The following is a 22,189-nucleotide window of genomic DNA, read 5'->3' as shown; positions in this document are numbered from 1 at the left end:
GGGACATTTGGGCTCGTTGGTGGAGTCAGATGCTGCATATCATTAGGAATATTGAGGTACTTTGGCAGACCGTGCAAGATACTTGCGATTCAGCGATGAGGTGCAAAATTCAGGGAATTTTCCTCACGGGCTCCCATCGCGGAGAGAGCTTTTCGCGCAGACTAAAAGGAACATCTTGCCGCTGCAAATCTAGGGACTAATTACACCACTTGTGCTGTCCAAATATCTTTATGAGCTTTTGCCGTTGCTGTTAACCATCAATAGTGGTCAGTCATATTTTTGGGTTCTATTTTCTTAGGAATGACGTCATGCTAGAAAATACTCAGATTGCCAAACAACACCCTGGAAGCTCCTGTTCTTCTCTTTCCCTGTTACATACCTCGCAGGTTTAAATTCAAGGATACAGTCTAGGCCCGGTTGCAACAGGCTTTAAGATTCCACGAGTCTCCATGTCTTTGACCATATTTGCAACCATAAGATCGCAGCCGCGAGCCGCGACCAAACTCACTGTGACTGGCGTATACTCGATTCTTCCGCTCTTCGTGCTGTTGTATGGGACCTCGCCAACTGAATTGAGTGAGCAAGCGTCAGCATCATCATCACATTGCTCCATCATTTGAAATCTTAAAATTCAAGAAACAGTCACATACTTGGAACAACCAGATCCGGAACTCCTGCAAATACGGCGATATTGCTATCGCTCATCCCCCAATACGGGGCCAGTGGGCCGCTAAGGTTCATTGTTAGTATCTTAAAGCAGATTCCACCTATCAATTTGTTTGACAAACCTAGTATATTGATCACGGTATCTGATCGATCCATAGCTATTAGGATAGACGTAGATTGCCTTGGAGCAAGTCTCATTATCGGGAGCTCCGAATCCCTCAGCCGCGTTCCACCAATCATGGAAAAGGGTCTTATTGTGCCAGGCCGAGTCAAATCCAGATGATCCGGACTGTTGACCCAAGTGCCACCGCAGCAGGGGATTTGGGTTAATATAAGGCGTTCGGCCGTCGTGCACTTCGGAGTAATCGTTAAAGAAGGATTTGCCTAGATTAAGCCATTGGTAGACGGTGACGAGGGTTCCATATGTCTATTGAATCGCAATCATTAGTCCCGTCACCCAATGGAATTCAACGGAGATCTTGAGACCCACATAGTGAAGCATATCTTCCAAAGTTGAGGTGGCATTTGCAGGTCGAGTCGCGTTCCAAGCAGCATCCAAGTTCACTCGGGTGCGGGTGGCTCCCAAGAAATCCTCAATGTCGGTCACGAATTTCTCGATAAGGGCTGATGCATGGCTATTGTTGATTGTCTCCGGTGTAAAAGATGCCTCTGGGTACCAAAGAGTCTTGGGATAGGAATGGTAGGCGTCGAAATCCTTATACCACGCATGAGCGACCCGAGACCATAGCTCTGCACTGCGAGCAAAAACGCCCGCAGTGTCAAGTCCGGAGCAGAGAGGAATAACGTGATCCAGATCGACAGCTCCGACAGTCGGGCGATTTCCGAAGAGACCGTTGGCGCCCGCTGGTCCGCGCATCGAGCCACCTGTGTCGCTTCCGACGGCAATATCCAGCCACTCATATGCACCCATTCCGGCGCCCGGACCGGTTGATGAGCCACTGGGGTCGAGATAGCCGTCTCCCTGAGGACTCAGATATTAGAATACTGACCGAGAAAGGAGTTATCACCACACTACTCACTCGGGCATTGAATGGACAGTGAAAGTCAACCCAATCAGCCGTTGGTTCGTCTCCGTTGGCAAATTGGACAGTACCCATCTTTCCGACAAAGATAGCACCTTGGTCGATGAGTCTTTGAACAGCACTCCCAGTTGCATTTTGGGTGCCGTAAAGCGAGTAGTACGCTCGGTTCCCACCACTAGTAGCAATACCTTTGACGTGGTAAATATCTTTGACACCAAGGCGCAGCTATCACCAGTTGTTAGTAGATGTTGATATTGGGATATGTTGAGCGACGTACGCCAGCTAGAGGCTTCTCAGGAGTTGGCGTAAAGTATAATCTCGAGGGCACAGCTACGCTGCGTCCAAGCACATTCTGCTTTGTATTAAAAAGTTGTTATTTGCAAAAGGGGGTCCATTCGTCTTACCTCCGATGTAGCCATTAGGCGCAAAAACCCACCGTCTTCGTCGCTGATAGCTGGTTCCAGGAAGGCCAAATTGCTATCTTCGTACAGTCGATAAGCCTTGAAAATTTTACCAGTCTTTGTGGACACAAAGTAGGGACCCTTTGGGAGGTTCTTTGTGAGGCGCGCTGTCGCTGCTCCTCCGCCGTGAGAGTACTCTGGCGAGACAACAATGTTTGCATCCTTCTTCCCTTCCAATTCTAGATAAATTGAGTGTTTTTCAACTGAAGGGTTGTGTTTCTTCCCCTCGTAGGAGATGTAGGTCACTGGCGGGGTATCAGTACCGATTCTTTGCTGGAACCGTGGAGACTGACCTTTGAGAAATGCAGGACTAAAAACGTCATCTCCGCGCACAAATTCGGAGATCGTTTTGTTCAGCTCGATGCCATTGAAGATAGGCGCCTTGCTCGAGATGATTGTCAATGGGAACACGTCGACATCACCTTGGTCTACCTCGTTCAAGATGGAGGCTGGCAGATCCAGCATCTGAGACACCGCAACATCACCAACATAATACGGTATGCCATTAAGCTCCGTGACTCTACCATGCGCTGATCGTGACGTTACTGGCGCTGCAAACAAGCCAATGAATGCCGCGATGGAGAACGTTAGGAACAACCCCGACTGTTTAATAAACTTGTCCATTATTGGCGAAGGGATTGGTTTTCACCGACATACAGTGTTGCTTGTAGGGTCCAAAGCTCCTTAATATATCCCTATGTCCCTGTATTTACAAGAACATGTCCGACCTTATCAATCCGTGCAGAATTGACCCCAATCAGATAAACCCAGTCATAGCTTCGCCGTGTGATGTTGACCATATTGCCTGCCACCAGTTTGTCATATCTCAATCCCTATCTGCTCTAAGATAAGTGGGTATGCCTTCGGAAAATAGAGCTTCTTGGCGGTTGCCTGTGTGATAAGGTGCTCCAGCATAGCTCCAAATTTGTTTTTTTGACAACTTAAGATCCAGACTCCAAGTCGGCGGACCATACGAGGCCGAGACTTCCCCGTGATCAAGAGCCTTCCCTCATTTCATGGAATATAAATTATGAAACATTCCTTCGTAGTTGGCAGGACACCATAGCCTGCACACATCTAGCAGTCCTATTTTATTGCAGCACATTACAGCAATTGCCAACGACTTTTGAAGGACGAATATACCCGCAGGCTGATCCATCATGTCCCCATGAGGACCGATTCTGCTCTTATCAGCGTACTTCATCTTTCATGGCATTTGTGGGGCGGACCCCGTAGATCGGCACATGCACAGCGTACCTGACGCGCTACTCTCCGAAACTTGCTCCAAGTTTCAGAAAATGACTCCAAATTTTGGAGAAAGGGACAACTTGAACTGCTTCCCCACCCGTTTTACACCTTTAGTATTTCACAGTTGGCCAATCTCCACATAAATTAACGCGAAGCCATGTTCAATCTGGCGAAGTGCGGGTGGTCTTTCTTGGACGCTGACACCGGAGTTAAGCTAAAACCGCCCCGACCAGAAAGGACATGGTCATCAGGTGTCTAGGTATTCCGGTTGTCCTAGACTACTTCATACATTGAAAATACTTACCATTCCACGATTCCGCTTTATTTGCTCTCAGCTCATGCTCTATAAGTTATACTGAATTGATTGCATTTATGCTCATGAAGCCAGCAGGGTGATGATGCTACACTCGAGTACTGGTGTCTTTTATACGAAGCCGAGTGACGTTGAACGCAAAGTTAAACGACTTTTGAAACACTCAGTGAGTGCTGGCGCATAAATATCATTGATTGAAACGGTCGAGAGAGTACTCTCGACCTTACAGCTCCTTTCGTTTGGCATCGCCCGCAGATATGGGTTCAAGCAAAGGAACTCGTGAATGCAAGCGTATTATGACGTTGTCAATGAGTCGGAAAACGTCGTATTGCTGCTTGGAACGGAAACAATCATACTTCTGCTGCTAAGGATACATCTTCCGGGGGAAAGTGCGGGAGTTAGGTCCTCGTTCATACAGACGTACTTTCCCACTCAGATATCCGGAATAAACTTCACAAAAATATGTGTGGAAGTCCTGTAAGCCTTTGTGAAATGCCAGGTGTCTGCAAATATGACCCGCCCAGCGGTATGAATGAAAAGCTCATGGACAGAGCCCCTGCAGCATGGGTGCGAGATAGGATGGGGATATTCACTTCTACCTCTATGTCAAAAGATCAATTGTGGAGAGAGACAGACGGAGCATCTCTGTGAAATCAAGAAGGGCGAGCAAGTATAATGGGCAAGAACCTACCCGTGAATAACTATGGACAATTTACCTTGTCTTAAATAAGTGTTTCTATTATGTGGCCAATATCGTAGTATTCTATCTGGTAGGTGCGAGAATTATTCCATGGAAGAACAACAGATTAGGCCTGTCTTGCTCATTCTGTCTTTCAAACCTCTCCAGTCAAGCCTTCTCATTCTCTCACCATACACTCTCTTTTCATCCTCAGCCCAGCTTTCACCCACGCAAGAGAATCAACAGGGCCCACCAGCCTGTCAAGTCCTGCTTTGCTAACTTGATGGGCATCCAAGCTCTGGCCATATGATCCAAGCCACGTCGGCTATTGCTTCACGTGAGATGGCTGTTCCCCAGATTTTACAAACCAAGCTAACGCCCTGATCTCCTTCAGAATGTGGAACCCAAATCGGTCGCGACGCATCCCGCCAGGTGCTCCCACATTGATTGGACATAACGACGAAGACATACCACCCGACGTGTGGGCCCATTATTTACTTTCAACGGAATGGACAAAAGGAGTTGGTCTAATTCAGGAGCTGCAGACCAAGTCCCCCCAGCGAGAACTACAAACGCGGCTCAAGACCGTGGAAGAGACTCATCACAGGCTTGGAGATTTGAGATTTGTGGTATCTGCGCTCGTCCAGGTCGTTGGATTTGAGGCAAAGTCTAAATGCACTTGCTGTCGACGAAGACAAGGTCCTTGGCCTGGATGTAAAGTGCTTCCCGGTTTCCTCAATGGGGCTTGCGCCAATTGCCAGAGGAATGGAAATCGCCGAGTATGCAGCCTTTGTGAGTCAAACCTTATAAACACTCAATGTCTGAAGTTGTCCATGCTGACTTTCTCTGTCTCTTGGCTGGAGATGCCACGATAGACCATCCCAAAACAAGGAGCCGCAGTAACAGCCAATCCTCGCTTGGCGTTGCCCAGGACGTGTCCGACAACCAAGCAACACGACAAACTATCTCAACGAACCCAAACAAGCGCAAGCGACAGGATTCCAACGATGGGTCTGAATATCTGTCTTCTGACGGATCACTCTCTCCGAATATGAATGCCACGGGGACGGAGCACATCCAAACAGTTGAAACTATGTACACCAGACCATCTACTACACAATCCAACGAGGTGAGCACCTTCAGGGAGCTCTGGGTAAACCTGGCAGATGCCGAGCACCCACCTTATGACTGGGATATGCATGTTTCTATGGGAAATATGGAAAAACTTCGTCTTGACTGGTCACAGAACGAGGTCGCAACTGGTGTCATCGAAAACAGTCTGTCATCCGCGGAGATCAATTCACTCAAGGATGCGCTGAAGAAACTCTCACCAAAGGTCCAGGCTATTCTTCGGAATATCAAGTCGGAAGAGGATTCCAGCGCGGTGCGTGGCGCGATAAGCTACGTGGAAGGGCTCGGCGAGATTGAACCCAAAATCAACGCTATGGAAAATGGCCCTGTCAAGGAAGCTTATGCAAATCTTTACTCTCATTTCGAGTCCTTCGGTACTCCAAAGGCAGATACAACTGATATCACCCGATATGAGACTCCCCGCCCGCCTTTCGGAATCAACGAGGTCCGCCTGCAGCTCCTGCGGTCCTTCCAACAAGAAGGAGCTCGTGTCAGCCAAGAAGCAGATTCTCGCGGACAATCTTGTCAGGCTGAAGTGGAGGAGGAACGCATCGGTCAGAAAGAAGTTGATAAACAGCTGCGCAGAGAGCTGGATTCTGAAAGTCCGAAGATCATTTCTCGGAGGCGTCCGGTGTCGAACGCTGGGCACAAAGTTGAATCAAAGGAATGATACCACTGGCCTGAACAAATTGGTATTAACATACTAGCACGTTTCACATTAGTTCTAGCAATCTAAGGCGGTAGCAAGCTCATAGCTAAAGGTCATAGGAACGCTATTAACACAAGCGTTTATCTTATTTTGAATGGAATTTTGATAGTCAGACAAGCCTTTAGCGCCTTATAGAGCCAGAGTAGCCACAAGTAGAAAAAGCCAATAGACGTTATGGGAAAATGTGGTGGAACAATTCAGGATATCGGGAGAAAATGAATCGCTTTAGACTTCTAGGGCTAATTCTGCATTATTTCTCTTAATAGTGGACGAAAAGCTTAGCGGAGACTAAATGGGTCCGAGGGATACTTAACTATTGAATCTTTCCCTCGTATCTTTCCGTAATCCCCTTCAGGAAGACTGAACGACAACTATGACTTTAAGACTGGCAAATGGTGCAAGTTACAATATCTAATGATTCCAGGGACGAAGGATTTTAGGTGGCATTCATGTAGAGGGATACAGTACCAGGTAGAAATGCAAGGTTAGCTCGAGCCTAATCTTGGAGACAGACGAGATGGAGGTCTCGTTGGATAGACCCAGCCGATCAAGCCCTCCAGGTCAGGTATGACGAATCCATTGAAACATGCTAGTCTAGTCAATGGAAAATCCTCCCTCGGGTATGACGACAAGCAATGATTTTCGTTCTGATTTAGTCCGAAAGCATGAACAGATCTACCTAGTTATACGCAGATCAAAGATCCGCCATATCAACCTCGCTCAACTGATATAACTCCCTCCCCAAATCCCGGTTAACGCGGTACCTATCCCCGATGGTCCCTTCCTCCCACAAGTCCGGGGGCAGATTCAACTGGTCCCAGTCCATGATGACATCCGTGATCGTCTGCGCATCCGCCTCGACGCGGGTCTCCTGAATAACATTCCGCTTACCATCCACATAAATCAGACGTACTTGGCCGCCAGTCTCGAAGGCCTTCTGATCTGCCACGAGAATGTACGCTGCTGCCACTGTGCGGAGGAGGTCGGCCGCCTCGAATTCGATAAAGCGATCCGGATCCTCCCTCCACCGATGGGGCTCACTCTGCTTTGTCTTCCTGAGGGAGGTCCTAAATTGTGTTCGTGACATCTCCACAATTTCTGGTGACGGATATCGCGTGTACCCGGCATCGCTCACTGGACCCGCAACTTCGGGCATGATGTCGTATACGCGCTGCCAGTCAAAGCCAAAGTTGAAGAGAGTTGCATCGTTCAGACACGCCCACCAGGCTTGGTTTCTAAACTCTTCCGATGCATCGACCCATTCCTCCATCTTTTCGTCGTCCTCCGGGTTATAGTACGACCGGAGAAAAATCGGTACGGCGTTGCCGGATTCCAATATTTGCCATGCTTTCTGGCGCAGTTCGTCCGACCGCCAGGGACGGAGGACCGTGTCGATCTCCTCCACAGTGGGCATGCGTGGCGGTGGTGCGCCGTAGTTGACGGGATCTCATTCGCGGGGTATCTCGTCCAGATCGATAAATTGCCGGATAAGCAGGAGGCGCTGTTGGTCGGGGGACTCTGCCGCTACGAAGTCCCAGTATCTCTGCGGAGCGTTAGCGATCTCCTTGTGCAGTATAGCCTGTAAGGGAAACGTGCGATCATGTATTGCTCGACGGGCAACTCGCCCCATTGTGGGATATATCCTCGGTCGTCGTTCGACATGGTGAGGAGAAGTGGTGTCTTGGAAGTGGGGTGGGAGGAGTTTACGCAGGAGGGCTTGAAGATACAAATTTAGCCAGTGGTATTTAAACAGAAGGACAAAAAGAAATTCATATCAGTTTCATGGCTTATCAGCCGTTGGATACACTCTCCCACTTTGGTGGGCATCGTCCTGAAATAAGGCACTTAGTTGCTATGCCTACGGAGGCTGACGACTGCCAAACGTCGGAGTATGGAGCAGCCAGCCATGTATATCATTTAGACCCTTAAATCTTCTGGTTCGTCCATTTTTGTTGTTGAGCAGTTCAAGTACTATTTTCAGTGCTTTTGTTGCAGTCCGTACAGTCATAGACCAGATGAGCTTTCAGGCCCCCTTCTTTATATGATCTAAGTAACCGCCCCGAGGCACTCTAGATACGAATGAGATGAAAAATGAGAGGCTAAAGTAGGGCGAAAATGATCAATGAAACGGTAACCTCGCTTCGAGGCTTTCGTGTAGAAACTGTCCAGTACGCCATGACATCCTGTACACATTTACACCCCCTGCTATAGTAGCGTTGCAGGGCTTATAAACTTCATATTCGTAGCAAAGGGCTTCAATTCTATAGAGTAGTAAAGTTGCTCATCCGCACCCGGACAACATAATCGATGGGAATTCCAAAGGAGAGAGTACTGTACTGGGCTTAATGAATGACAAAGCCGACTTGATCACATGAATCCTGTGGGGAGAGGGAAGCGAGTGAGAGGAAGAGACAGAGGAGATATAGATTATCTAGCTGGTATGAGTATTTTAGTCTACTCATATAAACTAATAGAAGGCACCATAACTCATCGCAAGCTTGAGAGCTTCAGATTCACTACCATAGCTGCACGTAGGTAAGGAACCTCCTCCATGCAGGTTGTCTGTAGTAGTTATCCAGCATAGAAATCTCATCAGCGCTCAAGGGTCGTCGACCAGTACTTAGATCCGCAGTTTTTGGATTCCGCCAAGGTGTTCTGAAAATGATCTTGTACCCGATAGTGAAGCCGAAAATTAACAGAAGACCAAGGATGTACTGGAAGAAGTTCGATACGGAGAACCCGTTGCCACCCTGTCACATGTTAGTGATCAACTCCTGTCAATTCTGCTAAATGAATTTAGGAAACTCACTGGAGGCTTAACTCCCAAGAATACACAGCAGACCAATAGGAATAACGAGATTAGCATAAGCCATGCCGGTGCAAGTGGCCACAGTGATGACTTCCAAGCATAGACCTCTGTAAATAGCGCGTCATTCTGTGCCTTAAGCGCACGGTGGAACTTCCAGTTGACGAATGAGATAATTATCCAATTAGCGAAAAATGAGGCACTCGTTATCGCAATGAGCCAGTTCAAAACGGTCAGGCCACCAGCTACTATGTATAAGCATATCATCCCTTTGTGGTGACGAGACGGTAACGTCTTACCTGCAATCTGAATATATGCTAGTACAACCGCCACGAGTGAAGTGGTAATTAAGGCGAGTCTTGGGCGTCCTCTGTCGTCCACACGGGCAAGGCCTTCCCAGATAAGCTTTTGATGAGCCATAGTTCTCAATATTCTGGACGAGAGATACACGGACTCTGCCGCAATCGCAATAACACCGCATATCATTCCGGCGTTCAAGAGAGAAGGAATTCCAGGAATCCCGGAATCTTGTACTGCGATGATGAAAGGCGATGCTGCAACTCCACTACCACCTAGGAGGCGATCATCATCCGATGGGACGAGAAGTGTAATGAATACCACACTGATCACGTAGATGAAGTTGACTCGGAATGGAACGAGCTTCGTTGCGTGTCCCATTGAGAAACGGGGGCTTTCGGCTTCGCCTCCCATGATACCGATGAAAACTTGGTCACCGACGGCCCATACAGCGAGGAGGGCACAGTTTGCAAAGCCCTAGATTTATTAGTAAGGAAGATCTCAAGCTTTGGCTAGCACAACGTACCGAGAAGCCGTTAAGGAATGCGGGGAGTGTTTTCCAAGTGTCTCCGTGATGCAAATAGCCGTTGGGGCCAGCGCCCAGAACCAGTGCCAGGGAAAGGACGATGATGATGAGGAAAATCACGATCTTAATAAGCGACGTCGCGTATTCGAACCAAGCAAAGACTTTATTTGGGAGAGTGAATATGACCAAGCAGACGAAGAGAAAGATGGAGACTTGGAGATAAAAGTGTAAGTAAATGTTCACAACTAGGGCGGAGGGTTTCTTACTCGTAGCAGCCAGTGGCATAGATCCTTCCGACCAGTATTGAACTAAAATATTAAAGAAGCCTGCTTCTGAGGCAACGATTGCCGTCCATCCTGGTCTCGTCAGTACAACATCCCTTTGAGATAGATCTTCGAAAGGAGTAATCATATACCTAGCCACTCTGCAAATCCAGCACCAAAAGCCAAAGCGGGGTCAACCCAACGATCAGCATAGTCGATGTAGTTCCCGGACACCGGAAATGCGATGGTCATTTCAGACAAAGACTGCAGAACAGCCCAAACACAGGTGCAGACCATAGTATAGGCGATGACCATGTTACCAGGGCCTCCCGTGGCAAGGGCTTTTCCAGTGGCAATGAAAAGTCCACTGCCGATATTGGATCCTAAAGAGATGATCTTCCTAGATAGTGAGACGCTTTCAAACAGAAGGACTGTCCGAGACCCTCCACAGAATTCTCACATGAACCTGACGGGGCGAGAAGGAACGGTGGAATTGTCCATTCCTGCTCTCCTCTACTTCTCCTATACCGGCTTCGCCGCAGCTAGCCGTCGGTTGCAGGGAATCGACTTCATTTTTGACAGTTTCTTTTCGTTTGTACGAAGTCAGGGACGACTCGAAGTCAGACATAACTGTAAGTAGCTTGTATTCCGTATATAAAATATTTGAGAAAGGTGATGACAAGCCAAATATCTGCCGGGGAACTTGTCCTTTTATAGTGTCTCCCGGGACTAACACTGAGAGGTAAAAGGATACTCTAGATAGACGGGTATCTAGGGAGGAAGGTCTCCCCACTGAAATAGGAGTGTCGCCAATAGCCACCTTCGAGTCTCAGCCGTTGGATCCACTTCCCGCATTCCTAGCACTGGGCTCTCGTTTATGCCTCCTTACGCCTCCGTGTGGCTGAATGGACCAAAGGGGTTGTGCAGGCGATAGAGTTTCACGTGATGTCTCAGACGACGCCATTGTCTATATGCTCCAATAAAAAACTTCGTTATTCTCCGGATGCTAACCGTATCGTCGAGATAAGCCCTTGGAAATCCAAGTTTGATTCAGTATCAAGGATGATAACATTATTGGGCGTGTTGGGCCACACCCGAAATGGCTAATCTAATCTCTTAATAGAGTCCTGGAAGAGATCACGCAATGCTAAGGCTCGTATCGCTGGAATGGCCCTTCAATGGCTGTGTCGGCCCTGACAAGATGCTGTTAAATATGGGCCTTGGCAGGTTTTCATTGGGAAAGTCGGGGCATTTTGAGTAAATTTCGTACCTGCAAGGACCAGATTCACCGAGGGTTTTCCATCGACTCGAGCCACGGTAAATCGCCTTGCAGCAAACATGCACATTCCATATCTCAAGGCTCGGAACGCATTCCAGGTTCCCATTCGTTCAAAAGAATGACTGTCTGGATCTAGGCCTCGTGCAAAGGATTGATAGTGCACCGTGGCATTGAATGGAAAAGTTTGATCTATCCTGAAAGTAAAAATTACTACATTATCAGAGTCATTACAGCACTGAAACTTACGGCGGATTTAGAAGTTGGGGAGGCAAACCTTCAATGAACACATCAGTAGATAACGTATGTTTCTATTTACTGGGCGATAATCAGTCATGTGCCTCTTTTTGCATGGAGCGGTATCACCTTCTTCATTGAATTTAGAATTGAGAGGACTGAGAAGAATGTAAGAGGAAGGTGATCCACTGTGGCGCGCGTCTCATTGGACAACGAATTGTTTAGGAAGGTGATCTTAAGGTCCGTGCGCTGTGCTCCCCTTGGAACTTATACATCTTGTTGACTATGGCAGTTCTTAGACTTCGTGTTCAAAAGGCGTAGGTAACTAATAGGCGATAAGGTAGGATATGTATTACTTTCCAAAATGAATTACTGCTTCAGCCCAGTTCAGATGAGCCCTTCAATATATATATCCTGTAGTATCCAGCCAAAGTCACATCCCAATCAAGGACAATATCCCAGAAAGACAATAAACCCATAACAGCGCATTCTCGACACCACCACTAACATCATGTCTGAAGCTATTGATCTGTCCTTGCTTAAGGGAACTTCCGAGGAAAGCGAGGCCGTTTCAGCCACCCTACTAAAGACATTGAAGACTCGAGGAGTGGCCAAGCTGAAGAACCACGGTCTTCCAGAAGATCTCATTTCTCAGCTCTTTGACTACGTACGTATGTTAGTTCGTGAGAATGATATTGCCGTTACTGACTTTCATCATAGACCCGACGATTCTTCGATCTTTCATTGGAGGACAAGATGACTGCCAAACACCCACCACAAGCCAACCCCAACCGCGGATACAGCTTTGTCGGACAGGAATCAGTCGGGAGCATTAGTGGTTATGAGAAAGGGCTTGCTCAGGGAAAATCGGTCCGGGATATTAAAGTAAGTGTGGCTGCGTAAGAACCGGTAAGAATCCTGTTGACATGACCAGGAAACGTTGGATATCGGCTCCGCCGACGATGACCTGGTAGACAACATTTGGATAGCCGATGAAAAGCTACCTGGATTCCGTGCATTCATGGAAGAATTCTACACAAGCTGTTTCAAGGTCGAACTCGAAATTCTCGACGCGCTAGCCAATGCTCTCAAGATCTCAGCCCCCAATCTCAGAGCATTGCACAACAAGGCTGAGAACGAGTTCCGTCTCCTTCACTATCCAGCCATCCCCACCTCTGAGCTCGCCGACGGATCGGCCACACGAATCGCGGAGCACACAGACTTTGGTACAATCACCATGTTATTCCAAGATTCAACAGGAGGTCTCCAAGTCGAGGATCAGACAAATCTGGGAACCTTCCACGGCGTTGAGTCGGGTGGAAAGTCGGAGATTATTCTCAATATCGGTGATTCGCTGCAACGTCTCACCAATGATACATTCCGAGCTGCATGCCATCGTGTGACTTATCCCCCCACAGTGAAAGTGGGCTCTGACGAGATGATCCCGGAGCGCTATTCCATTGCCTACTTCGCCAAGCCAAACCGCCTCTCATCGTTGCTCCCGTTGAGGGAATTTATCACATCTGCCACTCCCTGCAAATATGAAGACATTACAGCCTGGGACTATAACAACCTTCGAATCGCTAAGCTCTTCTCCTGAGGCGTGGCACGCATCTATTTGATATTATTCTTACGGTGCCTCGGTTGCTATCACTTTTTTTTTTTTTTTTTTTTTTTTTTTGTATATTTTGCGGATGAGATTATCTTAGAATGATTGAACAGTGTCTTTCGATGATTAAGTTACTGTGTTTCCAGGGAGTAGTTTTAGCAATGGCAGTTTCTGGTATTGCCATCGACCTACAAGAGATTTCGGAATAGTAATGCTTCGGATTTTACTTAACATATTAGTGGCTGACGGCGAAGGGTTGTGTGATAAGTACAGGGGGAAAGTGGTTCCGAGCGATCAATCTGCGACACTTATCATCTTGACCATAACTTCATTGCTTATCGGGATAAGAGAAGGCGATTGGACACAAAAGCTCAATTCATTGAAGTTCAACTCAATAAAATATCAGACTTGGTACAGTAGTTGTTATTGACTTTTTTTCGGAGTCGCATGCCTATTTCGGCTATCACTGCTGAGGCACCGAGGCGGGGTGAAGGAACCACTGTCAACACCAAGAGCTCAGAGAATGAACATGCCACTTTCTATTTTAATCTACTCGCTGAATCTAACTCCCCGAGTCCAATATGGACGGTTCCCCAGATTTACTAGCATGGCTACCACAAGTGGGGCTCGACACTGATCGCAGCTCCTTTTGGTCGGAATTGACGATACCCACAGACACAAACTGTTCTGAAACAAAACACCATATCCAACTAAAATTCATTAACGATCAAGAAGATGTTCGAGGTTTTAGTGCGGAGAATGCAGCGAGGCATCGGCAGTCAATTTTCACAGGTTTGCACCCAAAGGTTCTTGAATGCAAACCCCTCTGATGCCCATTTACAAGATACCGAGCGCCATGCCATGAGTGAAAAAGTCGCTCGCTCCGTACCGAATGAAAATATCAATAAAGCACTATCTGAGTTGGAAAGATTCGGCCTTCACGGAGATACCCACTCGCCGTCTTCACTTTTCCGAGGACCATTCGGGGCACTCAGATTGCCACAAACAGAACTGAACGAGTCAAGTCCTTTTGAAGTCGACAATATACCTTTGCCTTCCCAGGAATGGGACAAGAACCTCACGGAGATACTAAGAGGGGATGGACTCGACTTTGACGATCTTTTGGTGCAGGAACCGAGTCCAAATGACAATTGGATGGCGCAAGAACCCGATCTATTGCAGCTAGAAAACACAGATATCTGTCTGTTCGAGTCACAACTCCAACCACAAATCGACGTCTACGGGGAAAATATCGAAGGCTGGACTCTCCTATCACATTACAAAGACCGAATCGTCCCACTGATATCTCCCCTGCGACGTGGCCAGGAGACACCATGGATGGGCTTAGTGATCCCATGCGCAGTCACAACGATGGGAGAACTAACAATTAAAGGGCCAATAAAGCATGTGAGACTCGCCTTGCTGAATGCAGTGTTGAGCACAAGTGCCTTTCATCTCGGTAACAACACTGCTTGTCAGGGCAATTGGAAGGCCTCTGGCGAGATGTACCTGAGACGTGCTCAATGTCACTTCCAAAAATGCATGGAGGAAACATGCCTGTCGACTACTAAGATGAGCAAGTACAAGGAGATTTTGATGGCCATTCTGAGTCTTTCGAACGCATTTGTATGGCACCCATAAACGCTGTACTTGAATGGGCTAACACAGTCTCGCTGGTGTAGATGTTCAAAGGAGACTCAGACAAGCGACGTGCCTATCTCATTCAAACCGAAAAATTTATTCGTATCAGAGGATTGAGCCGGCCAAAGCTATCTTCAAAGAAACGAGCATTACACCACTGCTATGCGTTCATGAGAATCATGGCCGAAACAACCTGCGTCGCCGACAGCTTGGACAACCAACCACTTGAAACTAGCGGAGGAACAATTGACGATACAATATATGAAGGAGACTTCCGAATATCTCCCAACCTAGCGTTTTCCGCAGACGCAATGACCGAGGAAAAGGATCCGGAGATGGGACAACGGGATCTCCACCTTGCAATCCCAGGCCACTGGAGCTCCACGCTGTTTCCAACTGTGTACGGAGTCGACGAGCTATTCCTCATGCTTCTATCCCAAGTAATTCGGCTTGCCAACGAGCGCGACCTGTCAACAGCGTGCAATGGGAAACAAGAAGAGCGACTAAGCTTGAAGGAGTTTTGGATACGAGCAAAAGCTATTGAGAAAGCTATCAACATGTTGATATCTTCACCAACCAGAGACACCCAGTCCCACGACAACCACTTCCCGCAGAATGACAAGTCTACAACAGCCCAAGCAATGTCCATGTCTCTCCTCATCTTCTTCTATCGCCGAATATATGAAGTCGACCCTGCAATGCTTCAATGCAAAGTAGCTTCCATGCGCACCTACTTGATAAAGATCCAACAAGATGAAATCCACTCGACGGATGGTAGCAGCGCTGCACTCATATGGCCTGCATTTATTGCTGCATGTGAAGCAGTGGAGCCAGACTTGCAGCTTTTCTTTTCTTCCTGGTTTGACTACTGCTTTGCGGCTACTGCATTAGTGTATGCATCAACGGCAAAGCAAATATTCGAGACAATATGGACTAAAAGGTCTAAGGCGGGCCTTCATGGGGAGATTTGTAGTTGGCCGGATATTTTAAGGGAAGGGAATATTAAGTTTACATGTGTATAAAGAATTTCATAGGATCAATTTCATTCGCTGCATAGCAAGTCCCCGATCCCGAGCTAAGGAGACAAATAATGCCGGTGGCATTGAGCACGGGCAAAAGCAAAGGCAATAGCAGACGTGGTACGACTGAAAACAAGAAAACATCAAATGTAGAAAATGCGACGGAACTTCAAATAGCAGGCGCGATAATAGGGATGTGCAATGACATACGGGAGACTGTCCTCGGCCTTGTTGCAGCCTAGAACGTACCGACTATTGAAAACGCCTGTACTCCTTGCGACTGTTAAATTCCTCCCAAACTGGGGGCTCTCCCTCTCTCGAACCTCAGTGAAATATTCGAGAAGAGCCATGTACACTGAATCAGAAGGTTCCCATTGGGCCACCTCATCGGTCCACAGTTTGAGTTTTGGAACTCCTTCCACGAAGTTGAATGCATCCTTGATAGGACCAATATCTTCCTCATCCATGTCTCTAAGGAGATCTTTGAAGAGTAAATTGGACATATCAAGTCCGGACCTGACCAAAGAAGCTGCTATCTCGCTGTTGGTCCATCCAGCGCGCAGTTTCTCCATCTGCAGAAAGGCGTGAGACAGTTTGGGGTACTCTGGCGTATCCTCGCGCCATCCGAGCGCAGCCCAGAGATGTATGAATGTTTCACTCATTGCAGTGCCGCAACTTCCTGGATGTGAGTCCGGGATATCTGAGACCCGAAACGCAGGCGGCGGAGTCGACATGGTTTCTTCAACTTAATGAAAATTGAGAGACGGGGTTGAGAGGAAATGAATTTGAGACACAAAGTAGGATTGGTTGAGGAAAGCTCTTGAACCTGGATCAAGTCGTGATGAAAGTAATGAGTTGGAGGATAGCGAAGGGTAGTCCCATTAGCAAAGATTGTGATGCCCGGAAGAATGATGAAATGGAACCACGAAGCGGCTCTATGCAATGATCATTCAGAAAGGTCGGTGTTGACGGTAAATGAGCAGTAATATCAGAAGGGGAAGCGGGTAGAAGAAACATTGGTTTCAACCACAAGACTCTTCTCATGCAAAAAGCCTTGAGGTTGATGAGATGCGTGATAATTGCGACCAAGGGATGTCAGAGTGAGCGTAGTTTTGTGATGTGAAGGTGTCAAGAAAAGACTAGCGTGAAAAAACGTTGATTGGTCTTGATCTTGATGTGATTGGTAGTTATTACGATATACAGGCCTCACCTTTCATGTCCCCACTACGTACAATCCGTACGATCAACCCGAGGTATTCGAAAGTGGACCAAAAGGAATTGAAAAAGAGACGCCAAGGCAAGGCGAAAACAATATATAAAGCGTTAAACTCGCTTCGAGGCTTTGGTGTAGAAACTGTCCAATACTTCATGGCACTATGTACATATTTGTGACCCCTATTAGATAGAATGTTGACCGAGAACTGACTACTGCATAACCAGTCATAGAATTGCAAAGGTAGCAATAGAATGTAGAAGGTTGGAAAGGCGATATGAAGAACAATCGTACACTGGTGATCTTCGATGCTACGGGTGAGAACCTAGGACTGAAAGCGAAATGAAAAACAACTGAAAGCAGAAGACAAGAAAAAAAAGTCTTGGAGCATGACGGAAGATGTCAAATAGTACGCACAGCAAAAAGCTTGCGGAATGAGATGAGGGGAGATGCTTTCGGTTTTGTTACAGCCTCAGAAAATACTGAAACTGACCCTGCCGGGACGTTGAGGGGGTCATTGCATGTTCAACGCACTTCAATCTGTGGTGCCCATCTCGTCTGGAAGGACACAGAAGTACCTTGAAAGACCTCGTATTGTTCGCATGGAGGGGGATCTCCGGCCATCTTGTCGACCGCAGCAGCAAACTTCTTGAGGCCTGTTTCGAAGTTAGTAGTATTTTTGATCGTCAACCTGTTGCTTGCTTTGGTTCAAAAGGTCCTCTTCAACCTTTCCAGCTAATGTAGGAACTCCAAACATGGCGGAGCGCACCGTAAAGTCTCTTGTCACCCATCCAGCAGCAACTTTCTCTGGTTTGACGGTTGCATAAAACAGTTCCGGGTACGGTGGCGCAGGAGTGTAGCGTATAATGTGAGCCTGCAGTTCTTTTCATGTCGCACTCATGACATAATGGAAGTGTTCTGACTTCGAATCCTGGATATCTAAGATGCTATCAACCAGTTCTGACAACGGAGAAGTCAGGGTGCTTCTCATTCCATGGAAACTAGAAAGGGTGGCGAGAAGTATCTGGAGGAAAAGAAAGTAGGGTCTGTTGAGATATGAATTGTCGAAGAACGCCGAGCTTGCAGTCCGGGAAACCGGGAAATGAAAATACTAGCGAAGATAATCGTGAATGTAGATGTTGAGATAGGAAGGAGGACAATGTGGAACCGCAGAACAGCCTTGTGTGATTAGCATTCAACAGCGCCGATGATAGCGATGAACGTATGGCAGTATCAGAAGCTGATAGCACGCAGAAGCAATATTGATGCCAAGCGCAAAGGAGTGGTCTCATGGAGGGAAATTGAGATCGATGAGATGCGCGATACTGACGGCTGACCGAGCGGCGAGATCAGAGGGTGGGGGGATTCTGGCGATATTAAAGGTTGTGGACATAGGTAAAAAGAATCAAAGAATCATGTGCCGGAAAAAAGGAAAGGTTAAGGGCTTAATCTTTGTGAGATGGCTGAGGTGGGACGGAATGCAGGCCGGGAGCTGAACTGGGAATGAAAGAACCAGCACAACCTACTATGGTGCACCCGCAATTATTGTGTAGCTGTGTTGACAGTCACTTGTCTTAATATCTCTTGTTTAGGTTACTTTCCCATTGATATGGTTGTTCATACTTTCATACCCTTACATTCCGAGTGCCTAATTTTAATCTTAGCTTAATGTATTTCCCATGCAAGCCGCCCACCCAAGCGAGTCTCCCACCTCACCCAAAACAAAACGCGTCATTTCTATACCACCCTCTCTCTTTAACCACCTGCATTTCCACCAAGCCGCTCTCAAACGTCTTGACATCTCATAGAGCAAAAAGGTAGGACCTTATTAGCTATTCGGGCTATCAAGAACCAAGAAATCTCTTCAATTCGCGAAGTGGCCCACCTTTTTGATATACCGCGTTCATCTCTACGCGACCGCCTCTCCGGTGACACCGAACAAAAGCCATAACGTAGAATTGGAATTGAAACTCAGGAAAGAATTGGACATAAGATGGGTATCCGGAAGCATACCACCGAAATGCTCCAAAATCACTTTATTTCGTCGCACGATCTTTAGTTTCATCAGTCTGTACTTCATTATGATCCGAGGTAGCAGCGCCATCAAATGAAAGCTTCGTTTCGTATGGGGTTTCAATATCACGCAAACTGCCAAAGGAATGAAACTTCTCAAAGAGGACGTCCATCTCCTCGAGAGAGCGACCCTTCGTTTCCCTGACGATGAGGAACACCCACATAGCCATGGCTACGCAAAAGACACCAAACATGATGAAGGTTTGCCAGCCAAGGTTACTTATGGCCGCGGGAGTCACATAAGTCACCACAAAGTTGAAGAGCCATTGGGTCGCAGATCCGCAACCAACACCGTACGCACGAAGGCGAGTTGGAAAGATCTCAGAAATATAAACCCATGGAATAGGTCCCCACGAGGCGGAGTAGCCAATGACGTATAGATAAATCATGACAATCATAGCGAGGGATGCGGACGAAATACCACCGGCACTGTCAGGGTCGGGAGGATAGGACACCAAGACACCACCCAGGATGAACATCATTGTGCACATCCAAATAGCTCCAACAATGAGAGACCACCGACGACCAACCTTGTCGATACCAATGAGGAGGAAGACTCCGGTGGCCACTACCTTGACAATACCATAGATACCCGTTGTGAATAAACTTGTGTTGCCTCCGGACACTCCAACGGTCTGGAACAGCTGGGGAGCATAGTATCCGATGCTGTTGGTGCCCGTCCACTGCTGCCAGAACATCATCAAGAAACAGTTGAGAAAGCGAATACGATTTCCAGATTGGAATGGTTCTCGCCAAGTAAGTCCCTGGGTTGATTCGACTTCATGTTCAACAGCGGCTTTGATTTCCGCCATCTCAGCCTGGACCGCAGGGCTCGTAGTTGATTCTGCGCGCATGTATGCAAGGGCTTCGAGGGCTTCATCAAGGCGATTTTCTTTGGCTAACCACCGTGGGGATTCGGTCAAAAAGAACATGCCAATCATCATAAGGCCGCCTGGCACAAGCTGGAACCCAATGGGGATGCGCCACTGTTTGGTTGTGGGGGCGACGGTTTCTGCCACACCATAGCAAAGCCAGTATGCAACAGTAACACCAATGACGAGAAACTCTTGGAACAGGCCAGCAATGCGACCCCGAATCGCCGGTGGGCAGTTCTCGGACACGAAGACTGGAGTGATAGCTGACATGCCTCCAATTCCGAAGCCTGCAATCACCCGTCCACCGTACATATAAGATAGCTCGCTGTGAGCGGCAGTTTGGACAGCAGAACCGACAAGGAAGATCAACAGGAATGCCATGATAGAATAGCGACGGCCAAACTTCTCGTTGACAAAGGAGCCGAGGATAGCGCCAAAGAAACATCCGGCAGTGAGAAGTGAAACGACGTTCGATGAAACTTCAGCATTTTTGGAATCTGAAAAACCAGAACTGCCACTCAGAAGTCCAAAATCGGCCTTGAAACTTGGAAGTTCCAGCACGCTACCCATCACACCCGTGTCATATCCTTTTTGTCGGATGATTTATTAGCATACTGTATTTGATGGCCGATGGTGGGAGGGAGAGATTTGTCCGGCTTACCGAATAGGAATGAACCCGTGTACGCCACGGTGGCAAGCACGTAGACGCGACTATTCTTGAATATACTCATTTTGCATTCCAGACTGTGCTCAGTTCTTCCCCCCAAAGTTGCGCCTGTCTTAGGGAGTACGAAGTTAGGGAGAAATACTTCGGGATAAGAAGGATTGGATTTATAGGGCCCTGAAAATACCGCACAGACACATTAGAGCCGATACTGGGGTCTGGGGATGGGATGAAGCGGATCTGCCCCAATCACAACGCAATTATTAGGGGGTAAAGCGTACCCCGGATTCATTGTGCCATGGGTTCAATAGCCGACATACCTGAGTCCGTGCGAGTGGATCCTATACCTAGAGAAATGACGTTCCTGTTTGATATATGTCAATGCGGGATAAATTACACACCAACCAGCACTTGTTTTAGCTTTCTTACTTCCAGTGACAGTCTGACTCTCTGCCCATTAAATGCCGGCAAAGAGGAGGGTGAGTTGTATGGAGGGGAGCAGCTCAGCAAGCCTGAGATCTTGATGTCTACGGACGACAGCCGCCGAGACGCTGTAGAAGACGGAGTGAACGCATGTTGGGTTTGTGCCAGAATCCTACGAAATCTCATAGTAAGACTGGGCGAGGAACTGGATCTATAAGTGTCTGATTTCGCATGTTTGAAGAGATAGACAATTTGGCTTTTTACATCCCCGTTCATACTATTTCTGACAGATTATTTCATGTTGTGTTTCTGTAGCTTCGCCTATGTAATTTAACAGGCTTTGCTTCCATCGCTTTTTTTAAAAGATATATTTTGTACGGGGTGAGAGACGGTTGAGAAATCTATAGGCTCAATTGTAGCTACAGATCTCTTATTCCTATCGCGAGAAAGCATCCAATTCGAGCTTCCTCTACAAACCGACGGTTGCTGAAATATTAGCAGTATTGAAGAATACCACCCACTGAGTAGTTGGGTTTTTGAAATTGAGCGGCAATTGTACTTGAGTGGTGGCACACCAATAACCGAAGGGGTTGATGCAGCCTGGGCACCTCAAATGTGAACAAATCATGGCTCGGATGGCGGGGCGGCCCCGCCACAAGTGAATTTTCAACCGTCATGTCTGTCCCTATGTTTACAGTGGGGTGCCGCCCGGATGAAGAGATAGGTTCTTACCCTGCATACGCGGTGGGGCCGATCGGCCCCGCCGCAAGGTCAGGTTAACCACTTCCGAGATTTGGTACGCCGACCACATGATGGTCGTTGCGGCCAAGTTTGTGTATGTCTTCCTCAGCGTAAGAAAGGTCGATTATTGAGCCGGAGATGCAAGTTAGATGCAGACTTGGGAAATCCTCATTTTCCTCGATACTTCCGGAAAAATTTAGCGGCGTCAATTTAGTTATTAATTGGTAACTCCGACTCGATAACGAGGGTATATTTGTGGTATGATGACTCGGCGGA

General features: G+C 47.5%; 9 protein-coding genes across 9 annotated transcripts; 3 read left to right on the top strand and 6 right to left on the bottom strand.

Annotated features, from left to right (window-relative positions):
• Positions 1 to 394: 394 nt before the first annotated feature.
• N7446_013180 (uncharacterized protein) lies at positions 395 to 2,794 on the bottom strand (the record flags this gene model as incomplete). The annotated part of the gene is made up of 7 exons (XM_058521922.1): positions 395 to 567; positions 651 to 730; positions 789 to 1,093; positions 1,157 to 1,648; positions 1,707 to 1,934; positions 1,987 to 2,061; positions 2,114 to 2,794. The coding sequence occupies 7 exons, from the start codon at positions 2,792 to 2,794 to the stop codon at positions 395 to 397; spliced, it is 2,034 nt and encodes a 677-aa protein (XP_058365399.1).
• Positions 2,795 to 5,227: 2,433 nt separating this feature from the next.
• N7446_013179 (uncharacterized protein) lies at positions 5,228 to 6,211 on the top strand (the record flags this gene model as incomplete). Its single annotated transcript, XM_058521921.1, has 1 exon — positions 5,228 to 6,211. One exon carries the CDS (start codon positions 5,228 to 5,230, stop codon positions 6,209 to 6,211), a length of 984 nt encoding a protein of 327 aa, XP_058365398.1.
• Positions 6,212 to 6,944: 733 nt separating this feature from the next.
• On the bottom strand, positions 6,945 to 7,664 carry N7446_013178 (uncharacterized protein; the record flags this gene model as incomplete). The annotated part of the gene is made up of 1 exon (XM_058521920.1): positions 6,945 to 7,664. One exon carries the CDS (start codon positions 7,662 to 7,664, stop codon positions 6,945 to 6,947), a length of 720 nt encoding a protein of 239 aa, XP_058365397.1.
• A 33-nt stretch (positions 7,665 to 7,697) lies between these two features.
• N7446_013177 (uncharacterized protein) lies at positions 7,698 to 7,912 on the bottom strand (the record flags this gene model as incomplete). Its single annotated transcript, XM_058521919.1, has 2 exons — positions 7,698 to 7,793; positions 7,847 to 7,912. 2 exons carry the CDS (start codon positions 7,910 to 7,912, stop codon positions 7,698 to 7,700), a joined length of 162 nt encoding a protein of 53 aa, XP_058365396.1.
• An 854-nt stretch (positions 7,913 to 8,766) lies between these two features.
• N7446_013176 (uncharacterized protein) lies at positions 8,767 to 10,643 on the bottom strand (the record flags this gene model as incomplete). The annotated part of the gene is made up of 7 exons (XM_058521918.1): positions 8,767 to 9,000; positions 9,060 to 9,301; positions 9,356 to 9,830; positions 9,880 to 10,091; positions 10,146 to 10,235; positions 10,295 to 10,542; positions 10,603 to 10,643. The coding sequence occupies 7 exons, from the start codon at positions 10,641 to 10,643 to the stop codon at positions 8,767 to 8,769; spliced, it is 1,542 nt and encodes a 513-aa protein (XP_058365395.1).
• A 1,523-nt stretch (positions 10,644 to 12,166) lies between these two features.
• On the top strand, positions 12,167 to 13,255 carry N7446_013175 (isopenicillin N synthase family dioxygenase; the record flags this gene model as incomplete). The annotated part of the gene is made up of 3 exons (XM_058521917.1): positions 12,167 to 12,322; positions 12,376 to 12,540; positions 12,590 to 13,255. The coding sequence occupies 3 exons, from the start codon at positions 12,167 to 12,169 to the stop codon at positions 13,253 to 13,255; spliced, it is 987 nt and encodes a 328-aa protein (XP_058365394.1).
• A 744-nt stretch (positions 13,256 to 13,999) lies between these two features.
• On the top strand, positions 14,000 to 15,927 carry N7446_013174 (fungal specific transcription factor domain-containing protein; the record flags this gene model as incomplete). The annotated part of the gene is made up of 2 exons (XM_058521916.1): positions 14,000 to 14,890; positions 14,947 to 15,927. The coding sequence occupies 2 exons, from the start codon at positions 14,000 to 14,002 to the stop codon at positions 15,925 to 15,927; spliced, it is 1,872 nt and encodes a 623-aa protein (XP_058365393.1).
• Positions 15,928 to 16,067: 140 nt separating this feature from the next.
• Positions 16,068 to 16,658, bottom strand: N7446_013173 (uncharacterized protein; the record flags this gene model as incomplete). Its single annotated transcript, XM_058521915.1, has 1 exon — positions 16,068 to 16,658. One exon carries the CDS (start codon positions 16,656 to 16,658, stop codon positions 16,068 to 16,070), a length of 591 nt encoding a protein of 196 aa, XP_058365392.1.
• A 2,515-nt stretch (positions 16,659 to 19,173) lies between these two features.
• N7446_013172 (sugar porter family MFS transporter) lies at positions 19,174 to 20,816 on the bottom strand (the record flags this gene model as incomplete). Its single annotated transcript, XM_058521914.1, has 2 exons — positions 19,174 to 20,672; positions 20,747 to 20,816. The coding sequence occupies 2 exons, from the start codon at positions 20,814 to 20,816 to the stop codon at positions 19,174 to 19,176; spliced, it is 1,569 nt and encodes a 522-aa protein (XP_058365391.1).
• Positions 20,817 to 22,189: the final 1,373 nt, after the last annotated feature.

The sequence above is a fragment of the Penicillium canescens genome (genome assembly GCF_028828765.1).
Source record: "Penicillium canescens strain IBT 15451 chromosome Unknown utg000011l_segment0_segment0, whole genome shotgun sequence".
NCBI classification, from domain to species: domain Eukaryota; kingdom Fungi; phylum Ascomycota; class Eurotiomycetes; order Eurotiales; family Aspergillaceae; genus Penicillium; species Penicillium canescens.
This window is presented reverse-complemented; position numbering and strand designations above follow the sequence as displayed.